At 39.9% G+C, this 16,606-nt stretch overlaps 1 protein-coding gene across 5 annotated transcripts in view; it reads right to left on the reverse strand.

The window, feature by feature from the left end:
• Positions 1-16,606, reverse strand: part of SH3D19 (SH3 domain containing 19) — a 159,266-nt gene that overhangs the window by 2,200 nt on the left and 140,460 nt on the right. For 3 of the 5 annotated variants that reach the window (XM_057726012.1, XM_057726009.1, XM_057726011.1), the window contains 9 exons: positions 16,317-16,385; positions 16,002-16,142; positions 12,287-12,359; positions 11,150-11,280; positions 8,804-8,859; positions 6,405-6,607; positions 5,892-5,941; positions 3,656-3,842; positions 3,142-3,239 (listed from right to left, as the gene is read on the reverse strand). In XM_057726012.1, coding sequence (XP_057581995.1) covers positions 3,142-3,239; positions 3,656-3,842; positions 5,892-5,941; positions 6,405-6,607; positions 8,804-8,859; positions 11,150-11,280; positions 12,287-12,359; positions 16,002-16,142; positions 16,317-16,385 — 1,008 coding nt within the window. Of the gene's footprint in view, positions 1-3,141; positions 3,240-3,655; positions 3,843-5,891; positions 5,942-6,404; positions 6,608-6,949; positions 7,145-8,803; positions 8,860-11,149; positions 11,281-12,286; positions 12,360-16,001; positions 16,143-16,316; positions 16,386-16,606 lie in introns of those variants that run through there. The other 2 variants (XM_057726013.1, XM_057726014.1) reach the window with 2 other exon arrangements.

Here is a 16,606-nt window from a genome sequence, read left to right on the forward strand (position 1 = left end):
CCCCAAATTCACCACTCTTAATCTAAAATTCTTCTTTAATAAATAAAAATACCAGCTATTGGGCTTCCCTGGTGGTGCAGTGGTTAAGAATCCACCTGCCAATGCGGGGGACACAGGTTCGAGCCCTGGTCTGGGAAGATCCCACATGCCGTGAAGCAACTACTGAGCCCACACGCCACAACTACTGAAGCCCGTGCACTCAGAGCCCATGCTCCACAACAAAAGAAGCCACCGCGATAAGAAGCCCGAGCGCAGCAATGAAGAGTAGCCCCCACGCACCACAGCTACGGAAAGTCCGAGCACAGTGATGAAGACCCACCTCAGCCAATAAATAAACAAACAAACAAAAACCCACCAGCATTCATACATATAAAAAATTTTTTCCATCTAATGATTATTTACTGAGCACCCACTATGTGTCAGACACTATTCTGGGCACTATGGATACAGCAAAGAGTAAAGGCCTTATTTCTAGAGCTGGGAGATGAACAACGAAGCCAGCAGAGAAGGACAGAAAGTGTGGGGCTGCCATCTCATTAGGGCAGCCAGGCAACACTTAAGCAAAGACATGGAGATGAGAGAGTGAGCCGTGTGTTTACTGCATGTCTTGTCCTTTCCTATGTACTTTATGGGATTTAGCTCATTTATTTTTATTTTTTAACAAATTAAGAATAGTGGAAATTAATTCATTTAAACAACATGGCAATCCTAGAAGTGGGTACTATTATTATCCCCCATTTTTATAGGTTTCCTTATTTTAAGGAAGAGGAAACTGAAGCTCAGATAGATTGTGACTTGCCCAGTGTCGCATGTCTAATTAGTGGTAGAGACAGGATTCAAATCTAGTGTGATCTGCTAACTATTAGGCATGAGGTCACCACGTTTTACAGCAGACCTTTTTACTTAGAAAGGTTTTTACTAAAATTGCCTTTTCTCAACATTACATTATTCTTCTGTGTAATGGAATTCTCCTCCACCATTTGGTTTACTCCACTCCTCCACGGCCTCAGGATCAAATCTGCATTCTTTCTTGTCTTCACTCTGACTCAGCATGTGATTTATCCTCATCAGGCTAGTCAAAGGTGCTGTGTGTCTTATTCGTGTGTGAATAATTCCTCAACAGATGAAGACATGACTTTTGAAATTACCTCCTGAAACTATTTTGTTCTTTATGGTTTCTAACCATTTCTTAGAATCTGGGTTCTAAGATTCTATGATGATCCAAGATGACCCTGGCTACTTTTAAGGATATCTTTATCAGGCTAAATGGACTTATTTGTAGCCCTAGGACATCGCCCTCTGGAAAAATGGTTTGATTTATGGCCTTTCTTAATGGAAAATGGAAAGGGAAAATGCTGACTATCCAATGCCATTAATTTACTTTACTCTGCTAAAATCTGTAAAAGTTCTGGCATTCAAAGTTTCTGTTATAAATAAGTTCTTTCCGGTTCCTAAATTATAACATAATCATTGACTAAAACTATTTTTCTTAGCTCTGGTCCATACATACATACCACATCAGTTTTCTGAGGGCTAGGACAATTTAAAAAAAGTTTTATTTACTAATATCCTGTGGATATTTAATAAAATACTAATGATCAACAACTCTGAAAGTGGTGCAGAATCCCTTAACTAAAAATTCTAGAACTGCCTTGCTTATAGTCAGGCATTTGTAAAATGAAGACAACCCGTTTTCTGGATAATACTGTGAATTCTGTTATACTGACATAACCTAAATGAAGGCCAAAATAATATGCAAAAAGTCAGAATCCAGAGTGTTCACTTGCACTAACATTTTATGTAAAGATAAAAGGAATTAATTTTGAGCCACTGACTCTCAAGATTGAAAAGGACTAGGGCAACTGTTTCCAAACATTTGGATTTTATGGACCAAGAAATTATATATAAAAAAAAGCAAGAAACTGATGTAGGGTTACCAATTATAATTTTGCATAAAAAATATATATCACTTACTAATAATATTTTATAATAGAAATGACCTTTTAATATGAAAAAGACAGAAGAAATTCTCAGAAGAAAGTAAAACTCCATCACAAACTAGAAAAGTTAGCAACCTTATACATTTTGGCATGCCTCCCTTTCTCCATGGCTCCCCTAAAGCCTGTACATACCCAATATCACTGTTTTTCCTCATTTTGTTGTAGACAGGTGAAAACCTTGTTTGGGTGCGCACTGTCTTAAGTCCCATCTTGTCCAACCATTCCTTGATACCTTAATTCCTTCTATGGCATCCCTGCCTCTCAGTGTCTCCAATGATGGAGAATTTCCCACTGTCTGACACAGGCTCTTCCGACAGCAATGACTTACTAAAGCCACCCTCCTTCCTGTGGCCCAATCCCAAAGTACTACCCTACATGCTTCCCTCTCGCCATGGTCCAACTGTAGACTGCGGGACCAGGATCATGGAAGTATTCTTTTTCCTTTAAAAAAGTAAAAGGCACTTCTTTGATGAAGTAAGATTAAGATTAGATTTTAGGCTTCTAGAAAAACCTCCACAAAGTAGCTTAACCTTTTGGGATCATTTCCCTGAAGTTTAGTCAGTGTCTTTGTGGACAAGACTCCAGTGTCTTATGAGGCACTGCTGCAGAGGCCAGCGGTAGCAGATGCTACCTGATTTCTCCAATGATTTCAAGACATGACAGTAGCAGGCTGAAAGGGCCATGCAGAGGATCATCTTTTATTTATTTACTTTTGGCCGTGTGGCATGTGGGATCTTAGTTCCCTGACCAGGGATGGAACCCATGCCTCCTACAGTGGAAGCTCGGAGTCTTAACCACTGGACCACCAGGGAAGTCTGAAGATCATCCTTTTCTAGGGCTACCAATGAAATCTTCAACATTAGTGAGATCGCATGTTATAACATCAAGGAATAAGGAATTTGGTAGGCGGTTGTAGGGCTATCAATATCAATTAGGCTTTCATTAAGTACCTAAATGCTTTGCTGATAATTTACATTTGCCCTATTCACTTTCTCTAATCTCATCCTTTAGGGTCTGAGATCTGTTCATTCTTGACTAATGATCAATATTCCACCCAAATGTTCCACCCTTCAATGGAAGACATTTCAAAATTTACAGCTGCTTAATGCAGTTACAAAAAAGATATACTGTACATTCTGACCTTGAACGAAAGCTCATCTTCATTCTCCCCATGGAAATCATACAAGGCTTTGGCTTTCCTCCCCTTCAGTGCTGAAGTAGCCATACTTTTTGCCTCAGCTGTGAAGACACCAAATATTCAAATATATAGAAAGACATTGGACTAAAACACAAGTCAAATATTTTAAGAAAACCCCTTGTCATTCCCAGCACATAATATTTTCAATTAATTTTGAATTTATTTAACTTGCAAAAAAGATGAAGGATGTTCTCTTAGAAGGAAAAAAATTATACAAAATAAATTAATATTTAGGAGACAAAATTAGCCATTATTAATTGAAGGCATTTTTAAATCTTTTTTTCCCATAACTTCAACAAATTATAGGAAGAAAGTTTGCATAACTTTATGAATCAACTTGCAAATGCAGGCAAACAACTTAAGTTGAGCACGGCCAAAGGGAAAAGGAATATGTACACTTTCAAAGGTCTCAGGCTCCCCTTAGAGGGTAAGAGCCTTCCTTGCAGCTGTCATGTACCTGGGCAGGGCCGCACGAAGACTGCGGGGAAGATGCCCTCCCTGCCGCGCAGTCTGCCCTTGTACCAGTCGGAGTCCACATGCTCCAGGATCAGGATCCGGTCTCCCCTCCTGAAGGATAAGTCGTCACTGGTCTCTGCTGTGAAGCTGTGAAGAGCTTCACACCATTCTCCAGAAAGACTGTTTTCCTGTTACAAATCAGAAGTTGGGTAAGAAATGTGAGATTTTATTTGAGATTAATTTCTACAAAGCTTAAAAAGTAGTGGGAAAAAAAGTTAAGGCGTCATAAGATTTCAAAGCCTGAAGGCCACTTTAAATCACTCAACACCTTACGGCACTACTGACTTTCAGAAATAAAAGTTTCCAACAACTTTTTTCTTAAAACAGAATTCTAAATGACAGGTGTGATAAAATCTGTGACTTTCTGCTTTTAAGGGATATACAATGCTTAAGCAAAATTTTTTTTCTAATTACCACCTATGACATTAGTTATATTAAAAAAATTAGATAAAAGCTTGCAATATTTGTATATAGTGTTTATGACACTTGGCAAACATTCTGGCACGGCATATAATTTTCAGTGAGGCTCTTCTTTACCTGAATTAGGAAGGATCTGAATGGGCAGTCTGTTAATTCCCAGGTCTCTACCTGGTTCAGAGGCTATCAGATTCCACAGCACAGGACTTCATTAGTTCACACTTTTAATTTTATGAGGCACAGTTAGCTCCAAGGCTGGCGGGATAACCACCCAGATATGGTGGGCTAGTGTGATGGAATGCTCCAACGAGAATGCTTTTACTGCAAACACATCAGGAGAAGGTTCTGCCCTGGGAAGAGGCATCTTGGCCAAGTCAGGATGGGAGCCCTATGTTCAAGAAGCTCAAGCAGGGAGGCGAGGATACCACTAAGAGCACAGGCTTGGAGCCAGACAGACCTGGCTTCCAGACCCAGCTCTGCCACCACCTAGCCGGCACTGGGCAAGAAGCTTCTTTACTTAGAGCCTCAGCTTCATGTTAGGGTTGCTTTGGGGATCAAATGAGGTAAATCATGTAGAATGCTGAGCACAGTGCCTGGCACATCTGCAAGCTCTCAACAACTTTTCTTTCAAAAGAAAAACAGAAAAATAAGCAAACAAAAAGCCCTAACTCTACCCTCTTGTTCCTGCACTTAAGTAACCAACCCTAAAGAACGGTACTTATCACTCCCAAGATACACAGACAACCATGTGAACACTTGCTTTTGGAGAACTGTAGTCCCTTTTTTTCCTGTATGACTTTATCAGTGGGGGGAGATGAAAGAATTGAGAGACATGCAGCTCAGTTTTGACAAACAATGACCCCATCAGGCTCACTCTTCTAAAATATGTCACAAAAAACAGTGGAAGTCACCCACATTGCAATTCAGTGTAAACACTTCTGAAGTCATGTTATAGTCTAAAAATTTTAATCCATTTTTTTCTCTCTCCCATTATAAAAATAATATAAATGTTCCTAAACATTTGGCAAGTTCAGAAATGTACAAAAAATGGGAAAAACACCCACCCACCTGTAATCTTACCACCTAAGGCCAACTGAGCATTAACCACTTCAACACATTTCCTTCCCGCCTTGTTGTGCTGTATATTCAATTTCTCTGTAATGCGTGTTTTGCTCGCATGACATTTACTTTACAAATCTAGTTTTTCATGGCCTCAGAACATTCTCCCGATAATGATCATATTTAGGTTATCTCCAGTTTTTTCTGGTTATAATAATACCACCATGACCATCTTTGTGACTAAAACCGTGTCTCATTTTTCATTCTTTTCTTAGGGTGGAAAATAAAAATAACGATAACAATAATCTGTACTCTCTTTTAACATTCACATACTTATAATTATTTATTTACTGTTGAGTCGTATTGAATCTTCATTAACTAGATACGTTAAATGGTATTGTATTGTCTCTTTACAAGACATTTTGATTACTATAAGGTTAAATACTTTTTAAATATCAGCCACTCTTTCATGAATATTCTAATAATATTCCTTTCCTTGTTTTTTTTTAATCAGGATTTGCATGTCTAATTCATTTGTGTGAGCTCTATATGCAACAGAGATATTAATCATCTATTTCAAATATTTGCTACAGGAATTTAAAAATGATGTATAACATTTTCTTTTGATAATTGTGGTTTTAATAGTCCTCCCAGTGATAAAACTTTGGCTTTCACTACACTCATCTATTCAAGCAGCCTACCTGAGAATCTGCACCAGAATCTTTTTTGGCCTTCGGTGGTACCTTTGCGCCTATGTTAAAAAAAAAAAAAAAAAAAAAGTTAAAACTTCAGATGTAAAGACCATATAGTGTTGGAGAAAAACCGCAGGAGGAGAGTGAAAAGCCTGGGATTTCAGATCAGTCCCTTCATGTACTGCCTACGTAACTCTGCCGGGCACTGCCCTCTCTGGATTTGTTTACCGTGAGCTGAAAGAGGATACATATTAGCTACACTCCATAGGCCATTTCTGTTTAAAAGTCAGTGATTTTTTTCTGCCATTTCTAATATGAAGCCACCACTAATTACGTAAAACACCCAAACCAGCCCTCTGAGAGGCACTGCCACAGCAACGACTATCACCATCTAAAAATCACTTTTCCTTCTACCTTAAAAAAATACAGCAATGTGGATGATGCAACTTAAGTATTAACCACTTATTTGGTTTATTTGAATTAGGATAGGACACAGTAAAAAACCAGATTCTCTATACTCACTTAAAACATTTGTACCAGACGTGGGATGATCCTCAATGAGTTCCACAAAGTTCAGGGGGAAGATCCCAGATCTGTCTCGGAGTTCTCCTCTCGCCCACTCATCGTTCACATACTCTTTAAGAATAATAATTTCTCCCTCTGAGAAACTTAATTCATCCTTCTGGTCTCCAATATACTCAAATCGAGCAACACATCTTGGGCCTCTGAAGAAAGAAGATCACATATGTGGGTTACGTTAGAGAGCACTAACTTTCAAAATGCCTTAAAACCTTCATTTAGTCTTTCAATACATATTTATTCTGTGCTTACTTAGGTATACTAGGCATAATTTAAAATTTTCTATGGAAAAGAATAAGCTATATTTCTAAGTGATAGTCTTTACTTTTTAGATATGAACCTATTCCCTCAGAAAGACTGAAGTCAAGGTCACAAGGACATGCAGAGTCCCAGATAAGCAGCTGGTGGTTGGTTTATGCTGCCATGCCTTTTGATCACCTTTTCTTCATGACAGAATCTCCCCAGTCTCTGTGTCTTTGCATCCTTGGGCCACAGTGATCCAGGGCCACGTCTGAACCCTCTCAGTCATAAATGCTCTCTGTTTAGGGGTGTTAACCCTGGGAATCTCAGAGCAGGACATCAAACTTCCGTGGCAGAAATGCAGCGGGCACCCGCGGGGCGGGGTAGATGCTCAATATATGCTGAATCAGTGAGTTGTGTTTATGGAGGAATGGCCTTCAAAACTAGAAGGTTCGAAGAAAACAGAAACTTGGCATATTATATAACATTTAATCTTTTATCTAAAACTGTTGTTTTAAAAATGATTTTTGTATTTCTTCTATCTGAGAGTTAGAACAATCCTTAAATGATCTGCAATTTTGACTGAAAACAAGATAAAAACAGAGATGAAACTGTGTTCCTGGAAGACATGATCGAATACCAAACCTTTGATTTGAGGCTTCAGAAAGGAAGTTTCAATAGCAATAACTAAGGAGACGCAATTGCCTGAAGAGAAAAGGCTGGTACTGACTCCAGTCGGAGTCTGATTTAAGTCACGTCAATGGATCAACGGCTATGAAAGCCCACTTTAAATTCAACCTGCTGACACGGTAAACACTGCTTAAAAAATAGGAGAAAAACGTGAACTAGAATTAAACTATTGTGGCATCAGAAGTTTTCTTATTTGTGATAACCTTTGCATTTATTTTCTAAAGTCCCCAGAGAGCGTATCTTCTTATGTCTGACCTATTCAAAGACAGGTTTACAGTCTTCAGCAGGTACTGCATTCTATTAATTTGCTCATTTAACGGGAATATAAAGTTGCACAGTGGCAATGTTTTAAATCACAAAGGAGTTACAATGATGCATAAAAGGGTACATAAATTCACGGAAAGGTCTTCAAACATAAAGAAGATGCCTCCAAATTAACTCTTCCATCTACCTTCTTCTAGCTCCTCTCAAAAACAAAACAGTACGAAACGCCTAGCAGTTTTTGTAGGGTTCATATTTCTGTTAGGTTTAAATATTTTCTATCGTTGCAGGAAGGGGGATCCTTTCCAGGGCCTGAGAGCGGGCTCTTGTGTAATGCTCAGAAATGAATTGTCTGAGGAGATACGTGTGCTGACAAAGGCAAGACTTTATTGGGAAGGGGCGCCCGGTGGAGAGCAGGAGGGTGAGGGACCCCAGGAGGACTGCTCTGCCACGTGGCTCACAGGCTCAGGTTTTATGCGAATGGGGTTAGTTTATGGGTTGTCTCTGGCCAGTCATCTTGCTTGGCCCATGTTTAGTCTGTCTTAGGGTCCTTCCTGGTGGCATGTGCATCTCTCAGCCAAGATGGATTCCAGCGGGAGGGATTCTGGGAGGTTGGCAGGACATATTACGGCCTGGGTGTCCTCCCTCCCTTTGGCCCCTCCTGAATTCTCCTGGTTAGTTTTCAGCAGCAGCACCAAGTTCCTTATCAGGACCTCCTGTCGCGAGGCAACTCGTGCAAGTGGTTATCATGGTGCCTGGCCAAGGGGGGCGGTTTCGGTCAACGGTTCCCTAGTACTAGGACAAAAATATTTGAACCTTCTAGAAATCTGTTGGTAGATAAACACCAGAAGGCCAACACCAAAATGCACTGGATGACGAAACCTCTGTGCTTGGGTGAGCCCAGGCTGTGGGAAGCACCAGGATGGACTGCCTGCGGTGGTCTATACGCTCTGTACGGATATGGAGAGCTGCTCCTAACAGCATGCTGCAATTTCACCAGAATTTTTAAACAAGTAGTTTTCCTCATAATTAAAAAGACATATTGAGAATCTGAATAATCATACATCTGAAGTGTTTAAGCTTATTAATTCTCTATGCTATAAATGCTCACATCCTTGTATTTTGTGCAAAAGAACACACGTAAAACTTACTTAACACAGTGAGATGCGACAGATTTCCTTTTCCCACTGCCTCCTGGAACATCAATCTAGTAAAGACAAAAATCAAGTCAACAACTGCAGTATTTCAGATTTTAATAAGATACATTTAAAGCTAAGTAATTAGCAAAATTCATGACTGAAGTTAATCAGTTTAGCTAGGTGTTAAACTGACAAAATGTACCACAGGGGCTACAAAGGTACAAAATCCAGAATGTGGGTTTTGAAAAAACGTGCAACTTGCGATGTAGCCTACCTTGAATAGCCAACCAATCCTCTTATTTGCTGGAAGAAGCACATCGATGTCGTTCTACCCCTGACTGAGTGTTCTCTATCCCATATCCCCCAAGGTGAAAACTGCAGGTGAGGAGGACTTAGGACAGAAACTAGGCATCGGGCACTACGTAGACACCTATTCAAAGTGTTGGTAGAATTCTGCAATACTTTCATGACCCTAAAATAAAATCTTTTAATCAAACTTGTGGATTCTCTCCATTTTCATAACTCTGGAACACTTTTTCCCCTTCAATGTGAGCTGGGAAGGGAGAGAGGACTTAGTACTCGGTGAGCATCTACTAAGAGGCGAGCACTTTATAGAATACCTCATTTAAAAGGCTCAGGAGACCTGAGTTGTGATGAAATATTTGACCATAAGGCACTAAGTCTGAAAACTACTTAAGGCTTTGAGGTTTACATTAAATAAATCAGCGCTCTTCTTGATAAATTTCAAAAGTTTGAAGTTTTAAAACAATTTTTTAAACTTGGCTTAGAAATAACACACCAATAATGTGGCAAATTCAGTGTGATTGATTTCAGTGTGGTAATTGTGCTTTTTAAAGTACTGCTATATTGGGCAGAAGAAAAATGAGGAAGAGTGCTAAAACTAACATTACTCTTAATATTAATTTAGAGAATGTGGGTTGGATTTCTCCAAAGAATCAGGGTATTTATATATTAGACAGTTTTTAAGGCCCACATTTCATAATTCAAGAGACTCAACCTCATTTATACTTGAAAAATTAAGCTTTTCTGTTATATTTGTTTGCTAAGTTTCTGATGTCATGGAAAATCATTTGCTTCCCCCACCCCCCACCATAAGCAGTTAATGCTCAACTATTTATGTGAGCTGTAATGATATTTTCCAGTATCAGTAATGCTCGAGCGGCATCTGATTTTATCCCCATGTTTCTCAGCCACCCGGGCTTAGCACTCAGGGCTCTACCATAGGGGTCTGCTTTCAGAAGTTAGGCTGTGAGGGTGTACAAAATTAGAACACTTTAATATAATGTTTCCCAGTCAGATTTGGAATTATTATGTGAAAAACCATTAATGGACAATTACCTCCAATGAAAAGTACTTAAAAAAAAAAAAGAAAAGTGCTTTAGTATTCTCAAATCTATTTTTTTTTTTTTTTTTGGGCACATGGACTTAGTTGCTCCATGGCATGTGGGATCTTCCTGGTGCAGGGATCGAACCCACGTCCCCCGCATTGGCAGGCAGATTCCTAACCACTGCACCACCTAGGAAGCCCCCAAATCTATTTTTTTTTAAAGGTGGAAGTAAGTGAGAATGGAAAGGGTGAAAGAAACCAATAATGAAATGTACTCCAAAGAAAAGGAGAAGTGGTAAGGAGAAGTGGTACCACAACCTCAGAGAACAAACACTTCTTCAGGACAATCCAGTATCATTTAATTCTTATTTGCTGAATGTTTCAAAGAATTAACATATACCCTCAACTGTTTATCAACCCTCCAAGAATAGCTGATTCACCAGTGGAGCTGTAGTAGTTTTTTACCTTAGGATTTCAGATAGCATTTAAGCATTAAGTTCTAATACTCCATAATATATTAATTTACCAGTATCTAGTTGAACAAACCTTTATTTCTGAATTTTTCACACACCAAATGAATTAATGGAAGATAGAGAACCAGAACCGAAGAATCTAGGCTTCTGGGTATTTTTTTTCCAAACTGCAAATTACATAAAATTCACTGAATATATGACCCATTTAAACAAGCACAACCAGGGCTTCCTAGGTGGCGCAGTGGTTAAGAATCTGCCTGCCAATGCAGGGCACACGGGTTTGATCCCTGTTCCAGGAAGATCCACATGCCATGGAGCAACTAAGCCTGTGTGCCACAACTATTGAGCCCATGTGCTGCAACTACTGAAGGCCACACACCTAGAGCCTGTGCTCCGCAACAAGAGAAGCCACGGCAATGAGAAGCCCGTGCACAACAACGAAGAGTAGCCCCCCACTCATCGCAACTAAAGAAAGTCCACGCACAGCCAATAAAATAAATAAATAAATAAATTTATAAACAAGCACAACCTACTTACAATCACTCTGACATAGCTGGCAGGAAATACACCAGTCTGGTTTCTACATTTCCCTCTGTACCAATCTGTATCTATTTTTTCCAGAAGATAAACAATTTCTCCTGAAGTGAGGTTCAAATCATCAGCTTGCTCTGTAACATAAAATTATAATTATGTATGATAAATTACCCTGCTTGCAGATCTGATTAAAGCAGAGCACAAAGTATTTAGTTCTGTCCACCGAGGCAGAATGTTCTACTGGTTCTGAGAACAAATTATACTAATCAAATTGACTTTAAAAATATATTCTTTTTTTCTGGGTATTGTTGTTATGAGCTTCCTCTTTTAAGATCAAATTAGATATATTTACCAGGCACTGATTGATAGGAAATGGTTAAAAAACACACACAAAACATTGTGCTGGCCAATGATTCTTCCTATGCCAATATAAACCCCCTGCTGAATACATATTTTAACAATGAAAAGAATTTTATAGACATGGTATAATATTCATATTATTCTCAACCATGCTTAAAAATCATTTCAATCTCAAAATATTAACTAAGGGAGTCCTATAGCTCTTTAGCAAATGAATGTACTCACACTGAAATAAAAATCAGTCTACCAAGTGGATAAAAAAAGGTTATAAATAAATCAGGAATTTATTTTACTTGTAGCCTTGGATGTAAAAGACACTTAGAAATTGATTACAGAAATTTATATTTTTTATTTTTATACTCATTTCATAAGTCATAGCTGAGCTATGTGTGTTGATTTTACAACTCTTAGGAGAAAAGAACTTCACTTACTAAATTCAAATGAATTTCACTACAATTGGTATTTGGTACCCCCTGTTTTGAAAGAGTTAAAAAGTATGCAACTGGTAGGCAATCTGCTATTTGTTCATTTGTAAGGGAAACACTCTCTCCTCCTCTCTCTCTCAGGGAGTTTCAAAGGCAAAGGTACGCAGCTAAGCTTTCTGGAATGCCTGGGTACAGTCAACCCTTCCTGAAGGCGGGGTGATGGATAAGATGACCTCTCCAGTCCAGGGCTCTGTTGGTACAGAAAATGAAGAAGGATGTCCTTGAGAGGTTAACCTGGGGAGGATGTCTCATCCTGGATCCGAAGGTTCTACCACTTTATGACTTATGTCCGTACCTGCCGGAAAATCATGAAGAACGACAGCATGAGGGGCACCACTGTCAACAGGCTTCTGAGCGTGGCTTGGATCCTTAGGGGGAAAACAGAGCAGTGAATGCAGGGTGCAGGATGGATGCTGGATTTATTATTTTTTATTATTTTATTATTTTTCCCCCTCATTAGGGTCCTCTTGACACAATTACATTATGTGTATAAGACGCAAACAAGGGAATCATTACCGAGTTGAAAGGCAAGTGTCCTTGCCAGAGGAGAACAGAAAGAACTCTCAACGATAATATCCCCCAGCATTTTTTAAACCGAGAGAGTAAAACAAAAGGAAATTACTTTTTTTTTTTTTTTAAAGCAGTACCTATTATATCTTGAAGTAGTGGTTTTTGACCTCTTTACTTTTCAGGGGTCGCTTTTTCCATAAACTGTGATCAGGACTAAACCTTAAGAACAGAGCCTTAAAAGTAGTTTCTCCATTAAGATGGGAAAAGAACGAAGTTCTACAATTTATGCTCTTGCCTTTTGCAATGGAAAGAGCTAACGACTTCCACAAAAGTCTAATTTATAAAAAGTAAAATCCATTTCATTTGCTACCACTTAACTGAATGCCTTCTCTAATTTGAAAGCCAACGCTACCTCCTATGCCTGGCCTGGATTTTCTATTTAATCTGAATGGTTTATTCACCCGTAATTCTAAGTAAATTAGCAAAGAGAATTCAATATTCTCTACCCATCTAACCACCTGCTTAGACTGGCCAGAGGAGGAGCTAAATCTGAAGACTGACCATTTCTTATTGACAAGCAGCTGTTCTTCTTAGTTTCTTTAGATGAAGAGACAGGGTTATCCACATCATCACCATCATCATATCTGACTGAAGGATATTATTTGAAATTATAACGTAAAATTCTTCAACACTGGCAAACCTTGAAGGCAATGTTTTGTGCCCCTTCCCCTCTCTTCCCTCCCTCAACGGCTCCTGTCACTCAGGGATCGCCCCTCCCCTGGCCGAGATGCTCTCCAGAGGTCGAGGTCCACTCTTTCCACTTCTGCCCTGCAGCACCTTTGCTTGACTTTTCTGAATTAACCAAAATGCACCTGCGGAGGCACCCTGCCTTCTCTCACATCAGCTGAGTGGTAATACAGGAACGACTAGCGGCAGCTCAGTGTATTAGTTTACCAAAGCAACGATGACATTTTCTTAGAGGCTGCTCAGTGCTTTTCCCGAAATAAATGGGCATGATGGGAATTCCTGGGATCATGGAAAGGAACTGTGAGATATTTAAGCCTGGAGGGGCTTTAAAAATTATTATTTACATTATTATATGTGTGTATGTGTGGTTTTCATTTTTTTCTGATTTACATCTGTGGAAAAAGGAATGACTGTTCAATAAATGGTGTTAAGCTAGATGGCTTTCCACCTGGAGAAAGTGAAGTCAGAGGCCACACAAAACACAAACAGGAACCTCCAGATGGACCAAGATCTAAACACAAGCCTGCGAGGGTAGAAGAGGTGGGACGGTAACCTGCGCCTCCCAGTGTCCCTTCTCTGCTTTCTGTGCATGGCTATCCTTGGCAACGCGGCTCATGGCCTTGGCCTGGCAGATGAAGGGCCAAAGGCACCGGTGAACAGGGTTGGCCACAGGGGTCAGTACAACTCAGACCACACCACTAGGGTGGGTATCTGCGAGGAAAATCCAATATATTTCAAAGCTCTTTCTAGTATGACTATAATGACTAATACTAATGAGTAATAAGACGAGTTAATATCGGGACTTCCCTGGTGGTCCAGGGGTTAGGACTCCGTGCTTCCACTGCAGGGGGCACAGGTTCGATCCCTGGTCGGGGAAACTAAGATCTCATATGTCGTGCAGTGTGGCCAAGAAAAAAGAAAAAAAAAAAAAAAAGAAAGCATTCACCCACTATGCACTACTCACTGTGTTAAACATCTTATAGGCATTAATTAGCTCATTTAAGTTTTAAAGCACCTTTGAGAAATAATTCATATACCATAAAATTCACCCATTTAAAGTTACCTACTTTCAGTATATTCACAGAATTGTGCAACCATCACCACAATCTAACTTTAGGACATTTTTGTCACTCCCTCAGGAAGCCTCCCACCCACCAGCAGTTGGGCTCTCCCTACTCACCCTGCCCCCAAGCCTGGGCAACCACTAATCTACCTTCTGGATTTACCTGTTCTGGAATCTTATAGAAGTGGAACCATAACGATAAATCAGTTCTATAATCAACTCTGTGAGGAATTATCATACCTATCTCACATATGTAAAAAATGAAGTTCAGAGAGGTCAAATCACTGCCTCAGGTGGTGGGAGGGAAACTGACCCCCCCCCCCCCCCCCCCCCCCCCCCCGCCTCCCTGCTCTGACAGCCCAACCGCAACTGATAATGGGTGGTGTCTTCTGTTGACTAAGGTAGGGGAGAGCATAACACATTTTTAGAAATATTTACCTCAAAACTAGGCTTTCAAGTAGGTTAAGTCTTATTTTTCTAAAAAAATGTCACGTTAGCCACGACCCAGAGCTAAGAGAGGCTCCACTTCAGTGTTACCACAGGCGACACCTTTGGCCACAGGCGGCCCCCTCTCCGCTCGTCCGTGGCACAAGCAGGAGTAAGATAACGTCTCAGGAGGACAAAACTGTGGACTTTTATAAAAGAACTACTTGTAATTTTTTCAGCTTCTGTTTTTCATCAAGGAAAGCTTTTTGACAGCACCACTCCCACGGTCACCCATCAGTGTGTTCTGAGAGAGGAAGAACAGCGGTGACAGATGGGGGATACTGCACCAAAACAGAGAGAGAACGAGTAACTTTCCCCGTGTGGACCAACGTCAGACATTTCAATATCCCAGCTGCAACCAGTGTGACACATATCTTCTCTGTTCTCTGAAATTCAAATTCTTAGTTTCTTAGCAAACCTCAAATAATAAACTGCCTCCTAAGAAGAAAGAATTGGACGAGATTATGAAAACTGGGATGAATGACAAACCAAAGGCTTCACTTGGTTTAAATGACTGATGGGTCTCATTTTTCATGTTTGCTACATTACCTAATAGACAGTGAACATTTAACTGGATACCTTTAGACGCTCTTTTAAAAATACAACTCTATAAATTGCCCAATGGCGTTTTTCTTGCTGAACAAATAAATGACCTTCAATAATTATTGAGTTCTCCCAGGCTCCACAAATCTGTTAGGCCTACATTGTGACTTCACGTTGTTGGAACATCTCATTTCATTGTTTTATGGGCTGTGATCAGAGAGACGAGGTTTATAGGAAGCTTAAATCTTAAAGGGAAGTGTTTTTTAATGTCACACTTAGCATTTATAGGGTCCCCTTTGAAATAATTATCATTCTGCCAGAAAACTAATCTCTAGTACTTTGGTAACCATGTTTACATTATTTCAAAAATAAACAGCTCTTACAGTTGAAAATTAATGACTGAGTGTCCTGGCTGCTGTAAGTCAGCACCATGCGAGGAAGGAAAAACACATGGCAGTCACTCTGCATCAAAGTGATTAGGATGGCAGTGGCAAGTCTCTTAGAAGTAATTTATTCTTAAAATGGAATAAAACACTACTGTAATTTTCACTCTGGTTAAAATAAACGTGCTAATAAAAACCCAAGGATGAGCTATAATTAATAGTTCTATGAAATGTGCCGCCGTGTGTGAGATGAGGGCGGTACAATATTAATTCCTCACGTTGGGCCTGCTTCTAAGATGTTCGTCGAGTGGGGCGATGATCTTCACGTGAGACAGGTGAACTCTGCCGGTGTCGGCTCCCTTCTGGCACTCCAAGTAATTACCTTCCGCCTGCTTCAGTATCACAAGGACGTCCCCACGCTGTAAGGTACGATATCACTCTCTGAAGCAATTATTATTTAATAAAACATTATTACTTTTTCCACATTTTAATCTTTGGAGCCTGAAGCGTTTAATAATGTGTAAAACAGTAACAGAGGCCAGTGATATTTTTTTTTTTTTACATTAGTCAGTAAGGAAAGAGCTCTACTTTACCTTACATGAAAGTTCTCCAGGGTTTTGCGGGATAATGTCTTCATTGGCTATTCCATGAGGCACAGACAGCTTAAACATAAACCAATAAAAGGATTATTCACAATCAGATAATCTCATCCTAAGCGGCTGATCACGTGGGGGTTTGGCATGTGCGCCTGCAGTGTAACCTCCGGCAGTTAAGCTCTTAGCTGGGCTTCCTCACGCTGGGGATCTAGTTGGCGGGGCTGCCACTTCTCAGGATACTCAGGGTCCTGGGAGGCGTGGTGCTGAGCCCACAGGACCTCGGCAGC

The sequence above is a fragment of the Hippopotamus amphibius genome, chromosome 3, assembly GCF_030028045.1.
Source record: "Hippopotamus amphibius kiboko isolate mHipAmp2 chromosome 3, mHipAmp2.hap2, whole genome shotgun sequence".
In the NCBI taxonomy this organism is placed as follows: Eukaryota; Metazoa; Chordata; class Mammalia; order Artiodactyla; family Hippopotamidae; genus Hippopotamus; species Hippopotamus amphibius.